The 24,035-nt window shown below is 60.6% G+C and overlaps 1 protein-coding gene across 2 annotated transcripts in view; it reads right to left on the bottom strand.

Moving 5' to 3' along the window:
• Window positions 1-24,035, bottom strand: part of EHMT1 (euchromatic histone lysine methyltransferase 1) — a 110,851-nt gene that overhangs the window by 27,952 nt on the left and 58,864 nt on the right. The window contains exons 5-14 of one of the 2 annotated variants that reach the window (XM_052649717.1): window positions 21,524-21,681; window positions 21,214-21,402; window positions 14,394-14,471; window positions 13,364-13,484; window positions 10,127-10,258; window positions 7,288-7,433; window positions 4,211-4,354; window positions 3,375-3,601; window positions 2,166-2,339; window positions 996-1,078 (exon numbers count right to left, since the gene is read on the bottom strand). In XM_052649717.1, the coding sequence (XP_052505677.1) occupies window positions 996-1,078; window positions 2,166-2,339; window positions 3,375-3,601; window positions 4,211-4,354; window positions 7,288-7,433; window positions 10,127-10,258; window positions 13,364-13,484; window positions 14,394-14,471; window positions 21,214-21,402; window positions 21,524-21,681 (1,452 nt within the window). The remainder of the gene's footprint in view (window positions 1-995; window positions 1,079-2,165; window positions 2,340-3,374; window positions 3,602-4,210; window positions 4,355-7,287; window positions 7,434-10,126; window positions 10,259-13,363; window positions 13,485-14,393; window positions 14,472-21,213; window positions 21,403-21,523; window positions 21,682-24,035) is intronic. The other variant, XM_052649718.1, reaches the window with a different exon arrangement.

Here is a 24,035-nt window from a genome sequence, read left to right as displayed (position 1 = left end):
AGCCGGCCTCTGCCCCAACATGAGGCTGGAGGGGCCCCAGGATGGACGCTCCATGGGAGCAGGACCCCCAGGCCAGGCCCTAAGGGGAGGCGATTGCTGAGCGCAGCTCCCAGCCTGGCATGGACACAGGCCATGAGGTTAACCCCAGAACAGTGAGGCGACCTCAGTACTATACAAGGTCTAACAGGAAAATGATAAAAACTGCCACTCTGGTCGACATAAAATAAAACCCTTTCTCCCCAGAACAAACCGCTACACTTGTTTCTTGACTTCCTACCGAGTAAAGAGATTCTGCATCCACCTTCTCCAGCCCAAAAGTCGAGCCTAAGCTGTGAGCTCAGAAGCAAAGCGCTGCCTGCTCCTCAGCACCCGGTGGGTCAGAACCACAGCGGCAGGAGGCCGCTGACAGCACGGGTGTCCTGGGCTGCTCTCTGCACAGAAGACGCAGGCGCGTGCACACAGCATGAGCCCGGCTCGCTGACCGTGCCGCTACTGACTCCACAGCACTGCTTAACAATCACACGCCTCATCCCTGCTAATTCCAGGCAGGCACGCCCACTGCGGTGACTGACTGAGCAGGAACGTGGCGAACACGCTAAACCCGGGGGCGGCCTGTGTGCGCTGAGCAGAGCAGCGGACAGGGCGGGACACAGCAGGCCCGCGAGGACAGGCCCGCGAGGACAGGCCCACGAGGACGGCGCGCGAGGACGGGCCCGCGAGGACGGCGCGCGAGGACGGGCCCGCGAGGACGGCGCGCGAGGACGGGCCCGCGAGGACGGCGCGCGAGGACGGGCCCGCGAGGACGGGGCGCGAGGACGGGGCGCGAGGACGGGGCGCGAGGACAGGCGCGCGAGGACGGCGCGCGAGGACGGGGCGCGAGGACGGGGCGCGAGGACAGGCGCGCGAGGACGGCGCGCGAGGACGGGGCGCGAGGACGGGGCGCGAGGACAGGCGCGCGAGGACGGCGCGCGAGGACGGGGCGCGCGCCCACCTACCCAGCATGAGCAGCACCTTCTGCAGCTCTCCCTGCCGCGCCGAGAAGTACAGCTGCTTCGGGTGGAAGCGGAGCTTCTTGGGTCTGTAGAGAGAACGCGGGTCAGCGGTGAGCACAGCTCCCCCACCGCACACGTGCAAGCAGACACACACACGCACACGCATGTACACATGCCACCCACACACCCCACCTGCAGGCTGGGGAGGTCTGGGTGAGGCCCTTATGCCCAGCCTTCAAGGTGAAGGCTGCCACATCCACCAGGTGCCTCACGGTAAGAACACGGAGCGCGCGTGGCCACCTCCCTCACCTACGCATGGGAACAGTCCCTGAGGCCTCGGCACTCCACATGGGGCAGAGAGCGGGCTGCTCCTCTGCAGCATGAGGCTGAGGGACCCCTGAGGTGGTGGGGCAGGGTATCCCACCCAGCTACACGCCCCCTGCTCAAGCAGAGTCTGAGCCTGGTGAGGGGGCAGGGCACCCAACAGTCACTGTGAGACCAGGGCCAGACACCAGGCTGGAGGCGGACAGAGAGCCGTCGGGACTCAGGACCGTGTCCCACGACACAACCACCCAAGGACAAGACGGGACCCTGACGCTCCAGGGAGGAGCCACACAGCCTGGTTACAGCCCTGAGCCCGGGGTCACCTGAGCCCAGGGTCACCTGTGCGGTCACCCATGCAGTCATGGGTTGGGGAGGCCAGGCCCTCCTGCAGACACCCAGGTGGGCTGCAGGAGTCGGGAGCCACAGGCAAGACCAAGAGGGCGCCTGCTCCAGACCCACCCTCACAGACGAGCAGCCTCAGGGCAGTGGCGGCCCTCCGGCCCTGAGGTCAGAGCTCCGGCCCTGAGGTCAGAGCTCCGGCCAGCAGCGTCTGGGACGACTCGCCGGCCTCCGGGACGCCTCGCCTGCCTCCGGGACTGCCCTCACCACGCCTTCGGGGGTGTGCCATGACAAGCTGCAACTGGTGTCCATGGTTTCCAGAGTAACGAGGGGGTGCGTCAATAGCCCTCAGGGCAGCTTCAGCGACTCCTGCGAGCGCCTGCGGGGGTGCACACGGCGGGGACGTGTGGCCTCTGCGCGCACAGACGCTGGCGGATGGGGACACCCAGCAATGCAGTGCGGGCCTCATGTAGGAAGACCGGGGGGATGGAGGCTGCAGGAAGGGCTTACTTCTCGGAGTCCAGGGCGATGAGCGCGCTCTCCAGGGTCTCTTTCCCAGGCCCCTGGGAGAGGCCCGGCGCCGGCTTCCCCAGCCCAGCCGGCCCTGTGGGGTCGAAGCCCTCCGGCACCTGGGGGGCCAGGCTCTGCGGCTTGTCCTCCTCTGAGAGCAGGGCGCCAGCAGCGCTTTGGGGAGGAAAAAATAAGTGGAATTCTGAGTTTTAGAGACATGCAAACGTCCCCCTCTTATGGAAACCGATGAATACACAAAATAGGATCCCCTCAGACCCCCAGCTGAGCTGCCCCGCCGAGACAGAAAATGACCTCGGGCTCACCGACTGTCTGCTCCGGGCCCGGAGGGAGGCGCCAGACGCAGACCAAACCCCCGAAAACAGAGGACACTCAGAAGTGTGCGCAGCCTTTCCTGGACTCCTGGACAAATGCTCAAGTTTGCTTTAGAGAATGAACTCCGGGCTGGATCTCAAGCCCACTGCCTGACCAACACAGGGACACCTTGGGGTTTTGACTCAAAGAGCAGTAAACTTATAGATTAACATAATCAATTCACAGAAATGTGATGGCATCAACACCATCCCAGTACTAAGATCTGAATGTTTACAATCTGAGCCTCTTAGCCTTCAGCGGATCTTCAGCCACGGGTTAGGGCAGGTCTGAGTCTGCTGCTGTTCTGAAGGCTCTCCTTCACCCTGGCATCCAGCTGGACAGGCTGGTGAGGACAAGGCTTCTGACACCCTTTCTTAACTGACCATCTGGCCGACTGACTCCAGTCAGCTCTGTGAGTTCTTCAGTGTTCCCACCTACTTCTTTTAGGAAGAAAACTATATGTCTGCAGTACGAACCCTTCTCTTGTAGCCTGTTTCTTGTGTGTTCAGCTAGGGCGTCCAAAACGCGACACAGGACAGCAGGCGACACAGCAGCTGATGCTAATGTTCCGCATCGTACACGCACACACAGGTCCACGCAGACAGGGACAGGCACACACAGGTGCTGCTGTCTCAGGGAGCACTGTGCTTCGACACGGAATGCTGACACACATCGCCGAGGACACTGACACACAGGTTCACACACAGGCAAGGGTGTGTGCAGAGACGCATGCGCAGTGCAGTGAGCAGACACAAGCCACCGTGCCTCCCAGCCTCACGGGTCAGAGCTCATGGCGCGGCGCCAGCAGGGAGGCCCCTGGCGGCCGGGGGCACGTACCTGCCCGTGGTGGTGTCGGCCCTGCCCTCCGCTACACAGCTCTTCTCCTGCCCGGGCGCCAGGGTCGCCGTGGACGTCGTGTCTGCCTTTGCGATGGTCACCTCTCTGGCCTTGGAGGTCTCCTCCCCACAGTGGGGGCAGTAGCTGGCGTCCTTGACTCGAGAGGCACAGGCTTTGTGGAAACGATGAGAAATGCTGCTCTCAGGCTGACATTCCATAAAATTACCCTGAAGAGGGGGGGCAACAAGTCATTCCAACTGGGACTAAAACGCACAAAGGGAAGGGAACCCGAGCACAGGCACGCGCGGGGCAGGAGGCCGGCGTGCAGAGGGGAGACGGCCTGCGGCCCTGCGCCCTCCCGAGGCGCGTCCACTCGCGCCCTGCTGGAAGCGGAGGGCATCCCCACCCCGCGCCTCGCTCTGCACGCGCGGCTCAGGGGGTGAGCCGTGTGGAGACCCATGGAGGACACACCCGGGGAGCAGACTCACAGCCCTGAGAGCCGGCAGCAGCCCTCAGCAGAGCCCACCCAGCCGCAGGCTGCGCTCTGGGGCACAAAGCAGGACCCGGGGTCACCTTTCAGCAGAGGCATGAAAGGCTGTGGAGGACAGGGAGGACACGGAGCTGTGGCGTCCGGAAAAGCCCCAGGAGAGAGGCGCTCGGCCGGGAGCACAAGGGGCCACACGGAGCCCGTCAGCCAAGAGAGGGCCTGGGAGCGTCTGTGGCCAAGCCACTGAGGAAGACGGCCCGGGCCCCTGCAGGGGACGACACAGGGGCAGACCCGGGGGCGGTGGGAGGGCAGCTGGGGGCCCGGCGCCCTGGAGCAGGGCGGCACTCACAGCCGTGCAGAAATGGCCGCAGCCGGGGCAGCACTGGTGCTTCACCATCCGGCCCCGGTGGTCCTCACACAGCACCAGCAGCGGCGCCTTGCTGGACGGACGCATCAGCTCATGCTTCACCACGCTGTTTGTGCACCTGCCCAGCTGCAATCGGGAGAGACCAGGTCAGCACGCCACACCCAGCACGGGAGGGGGGTCAGGAAAGCAAAGGGGGCAGGCGGTGCGGTCCTCCACGTCCACCCAGCCCACCAGAAGAAGCGGGCCATGTGACAACGGACCCAGTGAGCGCCAATGCCCCCCCACAGAAATCAGGAGCGTGCTGGTTGCACGACGGTGCGTGTCTGTCACACGTGTGACAGAGAGGCACGCTGAGAGGCAAGCTTAAGCGTGTGGATGATGCCTCGGTAAAGTTCACGGGAAGGAGATGAGGGAACCGGCTCTGAGGGCGTCAGCCATTGAGGCCGAGGTGGCCTGGGCATTCAAAGAGAAGAAATATTTTTGGGAAAGTAACCGCAGCTTAAGAATTCCCTGGAATCCCACAAAAAAACCAGAGCAATTAGACAGCAAAACCAAAACCAGAGGTAACACTTAAAACCGAAGACCACAGGCTGCAGGTGGGGGCGGTGGGCCCTGAGACACCAGGGTCCAGGCCGTGACAAGGCAGTACCCCATGGGCCCGGGACAGGCGGGAACCCGAAACCAAAGGGCCTCCCGGCACCCCAGGAGAGCGGGCAGCCTGGGAGACGCTGTCCAACCCCAGCGGGCCCAGCCTGGGAGCTGGGGCCAGCACAGGCCAGCCACAAGGAGCCCTCAAACCCAACCTCCAGTCAGGGCACACGGGAACCTGGACAAAGCTGAGCTGAGAGCGAGCAGGACAGGGCGGGGGTGGGGGGGGGGGTGGAGAGCAGTGTCTGCCGGGTCCCTGCCTTCAGCGTTCTCGTTCGCTCTTCACAACGGCTGAAGGCCCAAAGAGTTTTGCCCAAGCACAGTGCACCCGTTCACAGTGACCACGTTAGCGATTAGGAGAGAAGAGTTTAAACATTAATCTATTTTAAAATGACAGTAAACCTATCGCATAAAGAACATATTTTAGAAAAAAATTATTTTTAAACTGTTTAATGAGAAACGTGCCATTGTTTTCCGTTGTTCCCAGAATCCTGTAGCATCCGGTTTAATGAGACAGCCAGGTCGCACACCTGCCTCTGCGCTCAGAGCAGACGAGCGCGGACGCTCTTCTCCGCCTCCACAAGGGGGCTCCTTAAAGGGTCTGCTGTGATGCGCGCACCTCAGCCCACCACCCACTGATCTCGGGCCCCTACCCTGAGACCATCCAGGTGTCCTGACTGTGCGTGACTCTGTAACACCATGGAAATCACTCGTTCCCCGAGTTACACAGACTGTGCACGCGTGAAAGCGCTCCTGTGCGCTCTGTGAAGCAGCAGATAGAGGCAGTTCACTTTCTAAGTATCTTTTCAAAAACGGTCTTCATAACGGCCTTTCAGTATCACTGTGAGATGGTGCTCTGAGTCCAAGATGAACAGGGCCCTGCAGGCCCAGGGGCTGCGGGGAAGCGTCAATAATAACAGTAACACAAAGACGAAAGCCTGCTGAATCTGCTTAAATGCGTTAGCTCACGATGACAGTTTAGAAGCAGAGCTGGTCACCCTCCAAAAACAGAGAGCAAACCCATGGCCTCAACGACCAGGAAATGAAGAGAAGGCTCTTCCTCTGGGATGCTCTGCTGTGTAACATGACGAGATGGAATGACAAGGTCCTTATGAAACCATCCACTGCTAAGTGAACAGTGAGCAGCAAGCTTCACACTGTGAAGCTCTGAGGGGGCGCTGAACATGGGCAGTGCGACTCCACAGCTCCAGCGTCAGAAGGAGAGCCCAGACAGCGTGCCTCAGCTGGGGCGCACCCCCTCCACTGAGCCAGGCCTACCTGCGTCTCAACTGCAGACAGGCGGGCTGGACGCCCTGTGCGTCTGGGAGCCGCTGACTCCAACCACAGGGTCCAGTGGCCCGGCCGTTCCACAGAGAAGCACAAAGGACAAATGGGCGGTGATGTCCAGAGACACCCATGTGGATGGCGAGACCATTCAGAAAACACAGAAGCCAGGCAGCGGGCACCCGGGGCCAATCCCGTTTCCTGCCCCTGGTGTGGCTACTGGCATGCCCGCCACCTGAGACAGACTCATCAGGCCAAACATCTGACCTGTATTGTTTTCTGGATCAAATTCCCAGGAAAAGACCCTGAGTTGCTAAGATGAACTTTGGGGAACGGCAGCGGGGAGGGACAGCGGAAGCACCGGCTCGTTATTCGGAAAAGCAGGGAGAGCCATCACTGCTTACTCTATGAACACAGGACGGGCCCGCCTCAGGGCCCAGCAGCCCCGCAGGAGAGGGGGTCGCCTGCCCCAGCGACACCGCGGTTGTGGCAGCAAGTATGAGAAGCTGCCCAACTGCTCACCCGGCAGCGCTCAGCAGCGCTCCGAGGGCACAACTGCACTGCAGGGAACCTGCGAGCAAGGGGACCGACGCATCCCTGCCAAGGCACTCTGGCCAAACCCAGCTGGGCGCAGGGACCGCCACAGCACCCAGATGAGTGCCGGCCTCCAGCCCTGCGACCTGGGACAAAAGGGACCGACCAGCCGGGAACACCCCAGGCCAGGCAGGCGCAGGGCCGCAGGCGGCGGCGGAAGCTGCCTGTGTTTGGCCGGAGCAGAGGACACACACATCCAACCTTCCACGACGCGTCGCGTGGCAGCAGGAACCACTGCTGTTCCTGCCCCGAGACATGCTGTGACGCTGCTCAAAGCCAGGAGTGGCGGCGGCTGGCCCCGAGCAGCGGCGGCAGCGGTCAGCCGCGAGACTCTCTGTACGGGGAGCTCCTCTAAAGACGGTGGGCGGGGCCTCAGCCTCTGCCATCCACGTTCAAGTTCACAGCAAAGCAGGACAGCCTCTGGGAAGCGTGGCCTCGGCAGAGCAGCACCCACGGCCACGGCCGCCCCCAGCCTCCCGGCACGGCCACACGAACGGCCCGCCTCCCCAGGCGGCCTGGCGCGGCCGGCTCACCTGGTGGTCCACGCTCTCTGTGGCCATGCACTGGTTGTTGGCCAGGGTGGTGATCTCCCGGCTCTTTGGGGTCTCCATCCGGCAGCTGCAGAGGGGCACCTCCTGGAGGCCGTCCGTCTCGCCCGCGTCAGGACCGTTGGCCAGCCCTGCAGTCACAGCAGACGCGTGAGTGTCCCTGCCACGCCACCCACCCAGATGCTCCGCTACCCGGCGACGGGGTCCCTGCAGACACGCTCACGGCGGCACACAGGGAGCCCAGGCCAAGACTCCACTCCCCACGAGGAGCGTGCTTGTCTTCCCTGCTCGGTTTCAGAACTGCGGCCACATATTAAACGCTTGGTCCACTTAGAAGGGGAGCTTCGCTGGTGGCTCAGGTGGTAAAGAATCTGCCTACAATGCAGGAGACTGGGTTCAATCCCCGAGTTGGGAAGATCCCTTGGGGAAGGGAATGGCAACCCAGTCCAGTGTTCTTGCCTGGAGAACTCCATGGACAGAGGAGCTTGGCGGGCTACAGTCCATGGGGTCACAAACAGTCTGACACAACGGAGCGTGACTCCTTTTCCTTCAAGACATTTGGTAGCATCTGGAGGCATTCTGGGTCTCCCAGGTGGCACTAGCGGTAAAGGACCCATCTGCCAACGCAGGAGACATGAGAGATGCAGGCTCAGTCCCCGGGTCAGGAGGCTCCCCTGGAGGAGGGCATGGCAGCCCACTCCAGCGTTCTTGCCTGGAGAATCCCATGGGCAGACGAGCCTGGTGGGCTCCTATCAATGGGGTCGCCAAGAGTGGGACATGACTGAAGCAAGCTAGCACCACCTGGAAGGGTTTAGAGACAGCCTATTTAGTGATGTCCCACCATAACCGCACAGAGAGCTGGCTTATCCGGCTGAATGACGGACGTGTGGAGAAAAACTAAGAAGAAAACCAGGATCACAGCAAGCCTTTCGGGCACAGCAACATCACCCCGACCTGCCTGCAGGCAGGGGAGGGGACAGCACCAGGGAAAGGGGGGCCGCAGTCAGGCTGGCTCCTGGTGGGGACACAGGCCAGTGGCCAGAAAGAGTCCTCAGCCCAGCTACGGCTTCCAAAGGAAGGCAAGTCCCTGTTCCTTCTTGCAACACAGTCCCACCGCCCACTCCTCTCCCTGCGAGGGAGCCAGGCCGGGCCCAGGACACTCGGGACCCAGGCCTAGCCCTGCCCTGGCAGCAGGAACAGCCGGCTCATGCAGGAACTAGGCTGGAGGGCGACTCTGAGACCCCTGGGGTCCTGTCCTCGGTGCCTCCCAAGAGCAAACAGAGGGGTGTGACCCACCTGCGGAGACCCCAATGCTGCTAAGCAGACTGACTCTGAGCCCAAGACACGGGCTGCAAGGCCAGGGTGAGGGAAGGGCCCGCCAGCAGCCCAGGCAGAGGAGCTACAGGGCATCAGACAGACGGGTCCCAGTGGACCCCGTGCATGCCCACCGGCTGTGGCCGCCTGCCCACAGCCCCAGCCAGCCGCCGGGGTCAGAGCAGCACCCAAACCCCAGCTCGGCAGACCCGTGGGCACGGACGAGGGCCACTGCCCATCCTAACGCTAACACTCTCTGGGCTGGAGCCGGGACCCCGTGACCAAGTTGGTCCCCGCCTTCCCACAGGTCCAGGTCACAGGGCTCACTGCCAAAGATCCCCAGGCCCCTGCCCTCCCGTCCAGCCTCGGGCTCCATAGCTGCCTCCTCAAGGGTCTGAAACTCCAGGACTGAATACATACAACTGGAGACCCCGACTTGTTCCTGCAAAGCACCAGCTCTCCGGATAGCGCATGACTGGGCGGCCGCCGGCAGGGCTGGCGCCAGGGGAAACACCCCCCGAGAAGCACCTCGCCCCGCGCCCGGCAGCTGCCTCTTCTCCTAGGGCAGGGCTCTGCCCAGCGTTGCCCTCACTCGGAGGCGGAGGCCACCGCCCCTCAGCCCGGGGCTCAGCCTGGACGGGCGCCCCCACCGCACTGCCCCCGCCACACTGCCCTCGCACCGCCGACCGCGCACCATGTGGCAGAATAAGCACTGCCTCCTGCAGGCGTCCAAGGGAGCACATTCCTGAGACAAAGCTAGGAACGTTCAGCAGCAAGGAGCACACGCGCCACGTCAGCGGGAAGGAGGCTGTGAGCGGATCACTGGCTGGCTTCTGCCACATTTGCAGCGAGAAAAAAGCCGCTGCTTCTCTGAGGGATAAGCCATGGCTTTCTTCCTAAGCTACAGATGTAGTTTCCTAAGCTGGACCAGTAACCTGAACTCCCCCAGTGCTCACAGCTAAAGGCCACCCACTCGTCCTCTCCAGAGTGTCTGGCTGGACGCCACCAGAAGCCACACCCTTCAGCCACCAAGGTCCATGAGACAAAGCTAACAGGGGTTTACATTATCCCCAGACTTCAAACTGACTTCCCGAAAGGGCCAAACAGCTGTTAGCTCCTTTTCCAGATAAAGGTTTTCGGATGGTGGGAGTACACGGCCCCAGTGCCAGGACCCCAGCGCCGTGGAGCGAGAACCTCAGTGAGGGACCCAGCCCCGGACATGCACCACGGGGCATCTGAGCACCAGCAGCTCGACACCGATGCGGGCACACATTTCCGCCAGCACTGCTGGAGTCTGAGGCCACGAAACAGTCAGGTTACGCAGAACGCTGCCATCCGCAGGCAGAGGCGCCTCCCGTGGGGAGCTGACAAGAGCTCGTGTGGCCCGTGGGACTGCCGCCCCGGCAGGTGTCTGCACCCAACCTCTGGGGCACGGCGACCGGCACCACGTCCTGCCCACGCGGCATCCAACGTGCCCTCCCCCCACTGGCCCCACCACGCACGCGTTCACCTTCTGTGTCAGAGGTCAGCACACCCTGGACATGGAGATCCAAGGAGTCCAGCGGCACCTCCACGTACCCCCCGCCGTCGCCAGGCGCCGTGGGCTCCGCACTGCCCGAAGACGACGCAGAGGCTTCAGAACCTGCAACCAAAGGTGCCCTCATCAAACGGGGGGCTGGGGCCGCATCACCACCCCGAGGCACAGAGGCTCGCCAGCCACGCAGATCACACACATGTGCGTGCAGAACACACAGACGCTCGTCAGGCACACGGATCACACACACGTGCACACGAGACATGTAGACGCTCGCCAGACACACAGACCACACACATGCGCGTCATACAGATGCTCGCCAGCAACAAAGATCACACACACACGCGTGTCATACAGACGCTCCCCAACAACAAAGATCACACACACGCTTGAGAGACATACAGACGCTCCCCAACAACAAAGATCACACACACGTGCGTGCGTGTCATACAGACGCTCCCCAGCAACAAAGATTATACACACGTGCACACGAGACATGTAGACACTTGCCAGACACAGATCACACACACGCGTGAGAGACATACAGACGCTCGCCAGCAACAAAGATCACACACACGTGCGTGTCATACAGACGCTCGCCAGGCACACGGATCACACACGCGCGCGTCATACAGACGCTCCCCAACAACAAAGATCACACACACGCGCGTCATACAGATGCTCGCCAGCAACAAAGATCACACACACGCGCGAGTGTCATATAGACGCTCGCCAGGCACACGGATCACACACGCGTGCACACGACATGTAGACACTCGCCAGACATAGATCACACACACGCGAGACATACAGACGCTCGCCAGCAACAAAGATCACACACATACACGCGAGAGACACACAGATGCTCACCACCCACACAAATCACACACACACGCGAGACATACACTCACCAGCCGTGCAGATCACACACACACACCCGCCCACACTTCTCCTGCCTGGTCCTATGAGCTCCCCAGGGATGGGGCAGCGGGGTCAAGGAGAGCAAAGGCGCAGACACACGCAAACGCCTTTCTCGACAACCTCATGAGCTGGATTAAAGCTGGCAAGACAATCTGAGGGCACAGGCAAGGACTGCACACACGTCTGCACTAGTTTAGAGTGAGAGAAAAGCCGAATGGCAGGCTTGAAAGACCAGCTGCTGTGCGGCAGCTAAGGACGCCGCAGACACACAGCGTCACTAGGAGCCTGCCCAGCTCAGGCAGCGGGCTCCAGGATCCACAGGGAAAGGCTGGAGGGAATGTCCATCCATGAGAACAGGGTTTAAGGAGCCCCTCACCCACCAGAGGGCAACGCACTCTGAACATGCCAACAAGAGGCAAGTATGCAAGTGAGGAGCCATCAAGGGGTGGGGCCTCCTATCTATATGACCCATGAGGCCACCTGGGTATCAGTCATCATAAGGGCATCTCACTGAAGAAGTCTGTGAAAATGGGCATTTACACAGCATAGTCAACACCTCCAGCAAAGGGCAAATGCCCACAGTTCACAGACAAGCCACTGATGTTATTTCAATGATGGGAATTGTCAAGGCTATGGTTTTTCCTGTGGTCATGTATGGATGTGAGAGTTGGACTGTGAAGAAGGCTGAGCGCCGAAGAATTTATGCTTTTGAACTGTGGTGTTGGAGAAGACTCTTGAGAGTCCCTTGGACTGCAAGGAGATCCAACCAGTCCATTCTGAAGGAGATCAACCCTGGGATTTATTTGGAGGAAATGATGCTAAAGCTGAAACTCCAGTACTTTGGCCACCTCATGCGAAGAGTTGACTCACTGGAAAAGACTCTGATGCTGGGAGGGATTGGGGGCAGGAGGAGCAGGGGATGACAGAAGATGAGATGGCTGGATGGCATCACTGACTCGATGGACGTGAGTCTGAATGAACTCTGGGAGTTGGTGATGGACAGGGAGGCCTGGTGTGCTGCGATTCATGGGGTCGCAAAGAGTCAGACACGACTGAGCGACTGAACTGAACTGATATGCTTTGGAGAAGGAAATGGCAACCCACTCCAGTGTTCTTGCCTGGAGAATCCCAGGGACGGGGGAGCCTCGTAGGCTGCCGTCTGTGGGGTCACACAGAGTTGGACACGACTGAAGCGACTTAGCAGCAGCAGCAGCAGCAATACGGAAGTTTGGTATCCAAAGACCCTGAGTCCAGGCCAGTCTGCACCCAAATCTCAGGCAGGAAGGAGCTGACCGCCTGCAGAAATCACCACCCACCTGAGGAACCCCAGTAGACTGTACAATTTTAAACACTTTACAAAGGAAATACAGTTCTAACTCCTGCTTGAATAAATATTCCGACAGGCATTCTGCACGCTATACCCAAGACGGTGGCGATAACACTTTCATCCCGAAGACCCAGGACTTTCAGCCTTGGGTCTCCAGTAGCTTCTGCCAGCCGACAACAAAAACACAGGGTGTGTGATCTCGGCTGACGATTCGAGGCCGAGAGATGAGGAACCGTGAGTGAAGGAGCGGAGCTTCAGGGACGAACGACATGGTGCCACCCGACCCAGTCTCAGAGCGCCTGCCACGTGGGGCCGCCAGCGGCCCTCTGCGCTTCGGGGGCAGCTCCACGACCTGCTTCTCTATCGGAGAACTGAAACCGTGCCGCACTGCCCACCAGCAGCGCCGCGGACGACCCACTGACGCGTGGAGGAGCCGAGGAGAGGTGCCCTCCACGAGTGGGCTCCACGGCGCCGGCCCCAGGCGAGGGGCCCGTAGAGCTGCGCCGGCCACGAGGGCTGACTGGGGAGGGGTCTCGGCCAGGCAGAGGGCACGGCAGGACCTCCTGTCACAGGTGCCAGGGGGCTCACCGGCCCTGCTCCGGAGCACTGCACACCCCCTGCGGCATTCAGTCTTCCACAGCAAAGCTGCAGACGAGGGCTGGGCCCCATTCCCCTCCCAGTCTGCCTGAGACAGAACCACCCCCGGATCAAGGGAACTGACCGAAGGGCTGAGCAGCACTTTGTGGCCCAGGGCCTGGCCCAGGACACCGAGGGCAGGGCACAGGGGGTGGGGGTGCGGCCCGCGGGCAGGAGGCCAGCGGGCAGGCCCCGCTAAAGCAGCCCCAAGAGAGTCCCTGCTGGGGTGTTCGCTGTCCTAACAGTGGAGTCGTCCAGGTGAACGCAGCCTTGCGCAGACCCCAGTGCCGAGGCGCGCTCCCGCCCAGGCTGCGCGGCTCCGGGCCTACCTAGCACAGAGCAGGGCTTCTTTTTGCTTCTCCGCCTCCTCTTTCTCGCTGGCTTGATCCAAGGGCTGTCAGGCTTCCCCTTCCTCTTGAGGAACTTCTTCTTGACGCTGGACTCTGAGCTCTGGGGAGGGGGGGAGGGCAGAAAGGCAGAGCATGGGCTCCAGGCACAGAGGCTCCGGCTCCTGCCGTGTGGCCACCGCTCACTCCCAGACGACCCCTTCCAGGTCACATTCTTAAAGACGCCCACGCTTGTCCCTAAACACGCTCCAAGCCCGGTTACTTGAGTTTCAGCACAAAAAAAAGTAAATGGGAGAGTTTTACCAGACACTGAAGCAGCTCAGTAAGAGAATCCACTTTCAATCACACACACCCATTCGCCTTGCTCAAGAGAAAAGGAACAAAGCCTCGGTCTGCTTCAAGTCTACGTCCCAACGAGCCAGGACCCAGAGAACAAGCAGCGACGGTCACTGCCTATGGCACGTCACGGTTCCTGAGTGTCCGCATCTCACACCTCCACGCAGGCAGGATCTAACTGCCTCGAGCCAGACAGACAGAAAGCCAGCCCACAGAACACGCTGCCAAGTCGAACGCGCCCCGCTGGCCGTGGACGAGGAGACACTTAAGGGCCTGTGCTCGCGAGACCCTGAGACACCGGGGCGGCTCAGCGTCGGCGCGAGGGCCTGATCCCGGAGCCGGGCCCCGGCGCCCCGTGCCTTCGCGCAGAGCCCAGGGAGGAGCGCGAGCCACACGGCACCAGGGCCAGCCCCAGGGAGACACACGCCTCACCACAGCGCCGCCCTCGCGCCCAGCTCCCAGCCCCCACGTGGCCACCGTCTCCCTCTGAGACCTACCCTGGCTGGACGGACACGGCCAGGAGCTCCCCAAGCCCCCACGACGGCCCAGCCGAGCCGCTGACCCCGCCCTCAGCTGAGCCCCGCCCCGCCGGCCCGGAGGCCCCTCCCGGCCCTGCGCACAGCCGCTCCCGGGCACGTCCCCAGGGCGCGCGTCGCCGCGTGCACGCGGGGGTTACCAGGTCGGACTCGTCCCCGTCCTCCTCCTCGTCTGCAGTGCCGGCCGACTCCTGCTCCTCTTCAGACTCGCCGTCCACCTGAGCAGCCACGCGGGGGCCCAAGAAAGAAGAGAAGCCAGTGAGACCCTCTGGGCGCAGGCACCCGGACCCCCGTGCCGAGGGGCTGCTGGGGCGCCCGCGTGCCCGCTCCACACCGAGGGCCCAGCTGGGGGGCGGCCCTGGCGTGGAGGAGGGCATCAACTGTACACAGATCAACGCGCGTGGCAGACAGCAATTAGAAAGGACCAGCGCACTCAGCACACACGAGCACAAAGCGCAAAACCGACCCGCCCCCGCCGAGGGCCCAGGCCGCAGCTGACGCTCAGACCCCTTCCAGGCGGGCACGCGGGCCCAACCTCCGGCGGCAGCCCCCAGCACGCTTCTCTGAGTCTTCTTCTAACAAGAAGCGTGTTGCAGAATCCCTCCCGTCACAGAACAGAGGTGCCCGTGCTCACCGCCCCTACTCGCAGTGGCCCTGAAGCCCGTGTGCACCCGCGCCCGCCTCTGCCCTGCACACACGCAAGACCCCCCCCCCCCCAAGGGAAACAGTAGACACCGGCTCCCACCGCGGCCGGCGCTGGGGGAGGGGGGTGCCCACAGCCCTGGGCTCTCCCAGCCCTGCCCCTCTGTTTCTCCCTCCGAGTCCAGGAGACCACACCCCTGGCCCATATCTCCCCTGGGTCCCTGCTTTCTAGTAACTGGGAGCTACACACCCACAGGAGAGACCTCCTCTGCTTGCTAAACACGTGCCCAACATTTTCCTACCAAGTCTTATGGGCTTTGCTTCTCCTCTTTCTTTTTATATAAAACTTCTGAGATTCCAACCAGAGGAGCCAGGCCTCTCCACTCCCCCATTCACGGCTTCTGGGCTCGTGTCTTACGCCAGCAAGCCTTCATCTGAGATTAGAAACATGGTTTCCAAAGCTTTTTCCCCACAGCTAAGTGTTTTAACTCTTTTCTTAAGGCATGAGCCCTCGTCCCTCCCCTGGAGGCACGGTCTTAACTGCTGGACCACCAGGGAAGTCCCCGTGTGGGCCTTTCAAATCTTCCGGAATTTGCTTAACTAACAGGTCTCTGATCTATACCTACCCTTGTACACAGTGGTCTGAGTGTGCTCAGAACCGTGAGACCACCACCCCATGTGTCTGGAATGGAGCCCACGTCTCCTGTGCCCCGGGACTTGCTCATCGGCCTCCACTCTGCTGCCAGTCATCCCGGTAACATTCACTGAGAAGCTCACAGCTTTGCCCCCAGCTGGAAGCCCAGCTCTGACAGCGGCCGCCCCGTGTGGTGCCTGCCCGGCCCCACCAAGCCCTGTCCTGCCAACCCCACCCCTGTTCCCGCCGTGACACCCCCACATCAGCTGGCCCCACCGAAGGTCCTGTGAGGAGTCTGAAGAATTTAAGGATAACACGGGGCAAGAGAAATTACACAGGGGATCTCCTCACTCGGACAAACTATGGGTCATTCCGTGAACTTACGTTTCTTTAAACCTCTCTCAGCAAAGTTGCACGACTTGCCCCTTACGGGTCACAGACGTCTCTCGTGAAGGGTACTGCTAGGCACTCTGGCGGTGTCACAGGATGGCAGCTGCCTGGGGGTGACACTGGCGCTGTGTTCCGAGTCCTCAGCTGCCGAGACCGCCCCGGGACCGTCAGGGGAGCGGGAGCCCCCGCACAGAGGCCCGGCCGCGCCGTCCTGACCTCCCCAGTCGTAAACGCCAGCCGGCATCCTGGGCGTCCTGCTGACAGGCTGTCCGCACGTTCCCCGACTGGCAGGACCACCCACGCTCGGCTAACCGGCTACAGTGCCTGCTCAGCTGGTTTCCTTGGACATTTTAGATGAGGATTATATTGTCAGCAAACTCTCTCCCTTGTCCTTTTAAATATTAGTGCTCCCTTCCAGCTTTCACCTCACAGCTTTGCAGCAAGAATGACCAGCTCGGAGCGTCCGTGTGGGGGGGACGGGGGCTACTGCCGCTGTTCAGTCGCTAAGTCGGGTTTCACTCTTTGCGACCCCGTGGACTGTAGCCCACCAGGCTCCTCTAGCCATGGGATTTCCCAGGCAGGAACCCTGGAGTGGGCTGCCACTCCCTTCTCCGGGGGTCTCCCTGACCTGGGCGCCACACTGGGGTCTGCTGCGTCAGCAGGCGGGCCCTGACACTGGCTATCCTTCACTCGTGTTTATGATGGTTTAAAACTTCCACCGACATATACCACTTGCTCCTGGTACCTTTAATCAGCTTTGTTTAAATAGCTTTAAATTTCACTGGATAGTTTTTTACTTTAAAAACAGTGAGCAATGGAACTACCCACTAAAACAGGCAGATTAACAGCTTCTGAAACCCCTGCCGCAGGACTGTCAAGGGAGGAGGAGGGGTCAGTGGACGAGAATGCACACGGCGGCCGCAGGGACCAGCTGAGGCCTGGAGAAGGGCGGGGAGGGCAGCAGCATGGCGGTGTCCGGGACGCAGGACAATGGGCACCCGCGGGGCCGCGGCAGGCAGAGGCCACATGGGGCAGGGGCCCAGCCAGCAGGCCAGAGCGCCGGGGACAGCGCACCCTCCCGCCCCGTCCACCCAGTGCTGAGACCAGGGCGCCAAGCGTCGGTCACCAGTGAGGAGCAGGGGGCAGCGTGCTGGCCGCGGGCACAGGGGCTCCTTTCCTACAGATCGCTCTCGTAAGAAGACCAACCACACAGATTAACAGCTGAGTTCCCAGCAGGCATTTCACAAGAGAAGGCGTCCACATGGCAAACACTCCAGGACGCCCCCAACCTTCTCGGGGGCCAGAACTGTGGTATGGATGCGCTCAGCCCAAGGCCCACGTGAAGCGCACAGCCCCCCGGCGGGTGGAGAGCACAGCGGCAGCCGGGCTGGAGGGGGCCGCCCCACGCCGCCCCCAGCGCCCCTCCTCCCCCAGAGACTCCTCAGAATAGCCAAGGGCTCGGGGACAGCCGGCCGGGAACACAGGCGCAGCAAGGCTTCCGCAGGAGAATGAGAAAGGCAAGTGAGCCCCAGCGCCGCGACGGCCCCGCAGGGGCTCGGGGACCCCGGGCCACCTTCAGACACCGTCACGCGACAGCAAGAAGGAACCAACGGCACGGGCGAGCCCCCCAGCCACACCTGAGTCACCGGCTCCACTCAGAAACAGGGGCGCCTCGGCCCCACCCTGCAGGCTGACCCACGCCCCGGCCCGTCCACACGGCAGCAGGCCAGACCCCAGGACACGGCCTCCAGCAGGTCCTGGGAAGGGGCCCCACCCCGTCCCTCTGAGGCGTGGCTGTGACTGGCAGACGGACACTGAACTCGGCGTTTAAGCACATTCCGTCTCAGGCCCAGCCCGTGTGCCTCTCGTCTCCCCGTCTCTGAAGAGCCGCACGTAGACCCACCATCACTGTTACCATCACTGACCTATGCAGACCTGCTCCCACCATCTTACTTCATTTTCCACATTTTCTTCTTGATTTTGCTTTTATTTGTCTTCCTGATTCTTCTGTTAGCTTGACACTCATTTGATTTTTCCCCCTTTGTATTAACGTCTAGACAGTGTTATTGAGTGCCTAGATTCTTTCTGGAGGAGGAGGACTTCCATCAACACTGAGAATCCAGAGACAGACTTGGATCCCAGCACCGCGTGCGAGCGACACGGGCGGTCTCGTCGCCAGGGGAGCAACGACCGCCGGCGGCCTCGCGGCCCGGAGCCCGGCCCCGGGGCCTGCCGCGCCAGCTTCACGGAGGCAGCCCCTCCCCGTGCGTCCCCCCGCTTTGGCTCTGCCTCATGCTTCATCACAAGTTCAGTGTGAATCAGACAATCACACATAGAACACTGAGCAATGGAAAAACAAGAGATAGCTGACATCAATTTATGCAGAATCACCAAGGACAAAGGCCTGTACGTCGGAATTGGAACCCAGAACCCAGAAGTCACGCAGAAGCAGCCTAGTGTTCCTGAGCTCTGGTATCAAAGCCAAGGCTGGCAGCCTAGTCCTTCAAGCCACTGGTCAGCAATGCACGCACACCACACTGCCCCGGCCACAGGCCAGCAGAGAGGGGGTCGCACAACAAATCCTGATGGCTAGTGACCGTGAGGGGCTGCCTGGCCTGCCTGGAACAAAACACAGAGGTGCAGGGACACGCTGACACAAATCCGCACCTTCCCACGCACTGCAGCCAGCGCCCTGGGGACGTCCACGACCCACCGAAGGGGACAATCGTGCCCCGAGTGTCCCCGTGACAACAGGAAATGGCTCGGGGAGGAGGGAGCAGGGGGCAGACAACACCTGCTGAGGGGCCCAGAGCAGCGCACGGTGCCATGAGGAGGGACCTGGGCACCCAGGGTCTGACCCCACTGCAGGCAGCGGTGAGCACAGGCCTGAGAGCGCGCCCTCCAAACACCACTCTAGGGGCCAGGAGGGGCTTCCCTGGTGGCTCAGCCAGTGAAGAACCCGCCTGCAATGCAGGAGACCTGGGCTCAATCCCTGGGTCGGGAAGATCCCCTAGAGAAAGGAAAGGCTGCCCACTCCAGTGTTCTGGCCTGGAGAACTGCACGGACTGTGTCCCACTGGGTCACAAACAGTCGGATACGACTGAGCAACCTCCTCTCTCTCTCTCTCTCTCTCTCTCACACACACACACACACACACACACACGCACGCACACTAGGAAACTGCTTCCTCCTATGATCCTACAGGAGAGAGAAAAAATAACAAATGGTATCTTAAGCGATTTTAAAATTTAAATCTCTAGTGTTAGCATTTTCTACCAATTTATTTTTGAATAATTACACCTCAGGGGCTGGGACAACATTTAAAATTTTGCCCCCAAACCTCCTGGACAAGTAGAACTGGCCTAAGTGGCCACAGGGATTCTGAAAGTTAAGCAACACCAGAAAAAGACAAGGGAACATCTCTTTCTGCTCCACTGACTACACTAAGGCCTCTGACTGTCCGCATCACAACAAGCCGAAACACTCTTCAAGAGATGGGCACACCAGACCGCCTGAGCTGCCTCCTGAGACACGTGTAGCAGGTCAAGAAGCAGCAGTTAGAACGAGACAGGGGACAGTGGACTGGTTCAAAGCTGGGAAAGGAGTGCGTCAAGGCTGTACAGTGTCATCCTGCTTACTCATGTGCACAGTACATCAGGCTTGGCTGGGTGACTCACAAGATAGCAGCAAGCATGCTGGGAGAAATATCAACAACCTCAGATATGCAGATGATACCACTCAAATGGCAGAAAGCAAAGAGGATCTAAAGAGTCTCTTGATGAGGGTAAAAGACAAGACTAAAAACGCTGGCTTAAAGCCAAGATCATGGCATCTGATCCCATCACTCCACAGCAAACAGATGAGGAAAGTGGAAACAGTGGCAGACTGTATTTTCTTGAATTCCCAAACCACTGTGGATGGTGACTGCAGCCATGAAATTAAGAGACACTTGCTCCCTGGAAGAAAAGCTATGACAGATCTAGGCTGAGTGTTAAACAGCAGGGGCATCGCTTTGCCGACAAAGGTCCATAAAGGCAAAGGTATGGTTTTTCCCGTAGTCATGTACCGATGTGAGCGCTGGACCATAAAGAAGGCTGAGCGCTCAAGAACTGATGCTTTCAAACTGTGGTGCTGGAGAAGACTCTTGACAGTCCCTTGGACAGCAAGGAGATCAGTCAGTCCTAAAGGAAAGCAATCCCAAATATTCATTGGAACGATTGACGCTGAAGCTAAAGCTCCAACACTTTGGCCACCTGATGCAAAGAGCCGACACACTGGAAAAGACCCTGATGCTGGGAAAGACTGAGGGCAACCCGAGAAGCGGGCAACAGAGGATGAGATGGTTGGATGGCACCATCGACGCCATGGACATGAGTATGAACAAACTCCGGGAGACAGTGGAGGGCAGGAGCCTGGCTTGCAGCAGTCCACCAAGTCGCAAGGGACCGGATACGACTGAGTGAGCAATGGGGCCCTCCCGAGCTCCAGAGGCTGAAAGAAAACCCTTCACACCCATCAAAAGCTACACCCACAGGGCTACTGCAAAGTGCAAAAGGCTAGCCGACAAAATCATACGCTTCCAGAAAGTCACTGCTGTCAGAAGCTCGCCACATCGTCTCTGCCCACCCTTAGTTCAGAGGAGCTCGTCAGATACGGCGTCTGTTTCACACAAAGATGGCCCAGGGTTTCCTCAGACGCATCTGACACACAGCGGAGACAGGAAACCCAGGCCTCTGCATCTGCCTCTCAGCCACGGCTGCTGCTGCTCCTCCAACTCGTCCGTCCCCCGACCAGAAGGCCCGGACACCGAGAGCCACTCTGCCCAGATCTCCTCCCGCTGCCCGTGGGGACCCCCGCACCACCCCGGACGACGCACCACCAGGACCACCACTCTGCACACCCGACCGCCCCACAGGCCTGTCACAGCTGGGCACTCGCCCCTCCGGGAGAACGGAGTCCCCACCTGCAGGAAGACCGCACCCGGGGCAGGTGCCCAGGACACCAAGCCAGGGCCAAGGGCAGGCTGTACAGGCACTGGGTCAGCACAGCTGGCAGAGCAGTTCTCTACAACACTGTTCCGGCCACTCCAGTGCCTAGAGACAAGACAGTCACTGCCGGGAGCGCTGCCCAGAAAGACAAGCAGTGCGCTGATGAAAACAGACTGTCCAAAGGCCCAAGAGAGACGAAACCCAAGAATCACAGCCAGAAGCAAGCAGGGCTTTCTTAGGGCCCCGAGGTGCACATGGCCTCTAGCCCCTCACCCAGGACTGAGGTCGGGTGTGCGTGCCACCCACCTTCTGGCTGCGGTCAGGCGCCAGCACGCCGTCCTTGGAGGCCCTGCCATCCTCAGTGGGGAACGCAGCTGCTGGCGGGCCGCCCTGGTCCTCATCCTCATCCAGCTCCTCCGAGTCGTCCTCCTCCGAGTCCAGGTCCAGGCTCTCACCGTTCACGTGGAGGGAGCCGTCACTCAGATCCTTCTCCCCCTGGAAGAGGACAGACGCAGCGTCGGGACCGCCTGACTCCCCTCCCAGTGGGCATGGCAGGGGCTGCCCTGGAGCAGAGCAGAGAGGCGGAGGGCCCCCCACAGCCTGGCACACCCCTTACCTTGGAGCCCCCCGTGGAATGAGTTATACTCTTAAACATCTCAATCACCGTCCTCTGCTTCAACACTTTGGTCTTTTTCTTAGGAACCAGGCTATAGGTCCCCATTCTTCGCTTTTTCTTCCGAGATACTGCAGCTGCTAAAACAAAAGGCAAGCAAGCTAAAAAGAAAAAAAAGTCAAAAGGGGACAAGAGAAGAAAAGAAATGCCATTCAAACGTTTTTAAAGGCAGGCTGATCACCAGAATATCATCAGCACCCACAAGTGTCGTAAGTTGCACAGAGAAAGCAGAAACCCCACCACGGACCACGCAATCTGTTCGCAAGGGACACTGAGCCGCGCAGAGGGCACTCGCGAGCCGGCTGTGGCGGACAGGCCCTGGTCACCAGGACCCTCCGTCCTCGGTCAGAACCCCACGACTGCTCAGCGGCCTGTCCCTGCACACGAGGGCGGGTGGGTGGGCCGGGAGCAGGGCTTCCAGGCAAGTGCAGCGGTCGCAGGACCAAGCAGGGGCAGGAGGGCTTGTGGCCACTGACGATGTTCTGGGCAAGGCAGCCCCGGGTTCACTGCTTTGGAATGAAGGTTCCTATGATGTTTTCTTTTTGTAAGAAGTTTCAAGAATTGTTTTTTTAAAAAAATCTGAAAACCATTGCTTTCACATGGAGGAACTCCTCCAAAGGACTGAGAGAAACGCCTTACGTTTAAGTTCTATGAAACACGGGAAGGGGACACTGGAGAAAAAGACGGCTGTTCACACGGGGGCCAGGACACAAGAGCCGTCAGCACGCAGCCTACAGGGGAGAACGCGGAGACACGATGCCATCCACGCACGCAACGGGCACAGGCGAGCCCCGAGCAGGCCTCCCGGCGATCTTGGGAGGCAGGCGGGTTGTGAGCTTCATGCAAATCTGGAGTTTTCCCAGCCTGTGCTGAGGCTGAACAGCACACACAGGCCCTCCGGGGTTCTCACCACTGTGACTTAAAGTGGGAACAAGAAGGGACAACTTGAAATCGTGATTGTCCCGGGCAAGTCTAACACGGACAGGAGGTAGCACAGAAGAAGGAGAGGAGGCGTATTTGAAGGACCAGGTGGACAGAGGTCGCCCGCCCCCAGGCCACACGGGCACCGTCAAAATCAGCCACGGCCACGCGGCACAACGGCCACGGGCAGAGCAGGGGAAACTGTGCCCCCCGAGGAGCAGGGCCACAGGCTACAGGAGGGTCTGGGCACCAAGACATATTCACAATCCTGAGCCTGTGGGGCCCCATCTTCCGCCTGCAGAGAAGGCAGGAAGGACTCCCGTGGGAAAGTACTACAGTCTAATATGTTTCTGCTTAGAGAGCTTGTCCTGAACGGTGAGGAAGTGACAGAGCTCACACGGAAACAGTCCAAACTCTCCCCACCCCTACCGCTCTCCCCCTCCCCACCAGCACCACTGGGCTTGCAGGATCTTACTTCCTTGACCAGGGATTGAACCCGCGCCCTCAGCAGTGAAAGCATCAAATCCTAACCCCTGGACCGCGAGGAAGTCCCCAATCTTTGCTTTTCAACAGAAGCACCAGCTCCTGACATTGTCGCCGAGCCCCACACACACATAGGTGCCACTTCACGGAGAGCTGCCGGTCTATCTGGCTGAGACTCTATTATTATTTAACAATAATACCAAGGGGTGGTGGGAAGATAGACTGACCCTGTTTTCTAACCAACCACTGCATTTCAACAAACAGAACATGAGCTCCTGGTGACAAGGCTGGGCCCAGGACCAGGAAGGACGAGACGGGCCAGGTCCACCTGGAGGAGGCAGGAAGTCCTCAGAAGCAAGGGGACTCAGGAGCCAGCCTGGCATGACAGTGATGGACGGGAGATGCACAGGAGGGCCCACGAGCTGAGACAGAGGCACAGCTGGAGAGGGAAGCCCTTCACTGCCCCAGAAGCTCCAGGGAAGGCGGGAGGGGACGACAGAGAGGGAGGCCACGCTGGGCGGTCAGTCCCGGAGGACGTCCCCAGACGCGCATGCTGCCGAGCGGGAGGGACAGACCACGCAGTCCTTTAGGCCCCACCTCCTGAGACACACAGGACGGCGACCCGGGGGTCCCCACCCCCAGGGGGACACAGCGAGGACATGGGCCTCGGGGGCAGTCCAGAAGACAGCTGAGACCGCGGGGACGCTCCAGACTGACCACACGCTCCAGGGGACGGCAGGAAACACCTGGCCAGAAGCACCTCCCAGGCGGCCATGTGAGAGGGCACCACGCGGCCCAAGCACACAGCACGGGGCCCAGGCCTGCACTGCCATAGCGGCCAGAGGTGAGCGCCCCCGCCAGGTGACTGCGCCCGTGGCGAGACGGGGGCTCCTCCACAGAGACCCGGGTCTGAAATCAAACTACTGACAGGCAACGCGAGGGCGCCCCCAGCCCGCACCGGGGGCCCCTCGCAGTCGGAGTGCCCCTCGCCCGCGAGCCCAGGCCTGGCGGAGAGCCCGTCTGTCCCGAGAAGTGCAGTCTCCAGAGGGAG

Source organism: Budorcas taxicolor, chromosome 11, assembly GCF_023091745.1.
Source record: "Budorcas taxicolor isolate Tak-1 chromosome 11, Takin1.1, whole genome shotgun sequence".
NCBI classification, from domain to species: domain Eukaryota; kingdom Metazoa; phylum Chordata; class Mammalia; order Artiodactyla; family Bovidae; genus Budorcas; species Budorcas taxicolor.
Note: the sequence above shows the minus strand (reverse complement) of the source record. Positions and strands in the feature narration are given on the sequence as shown.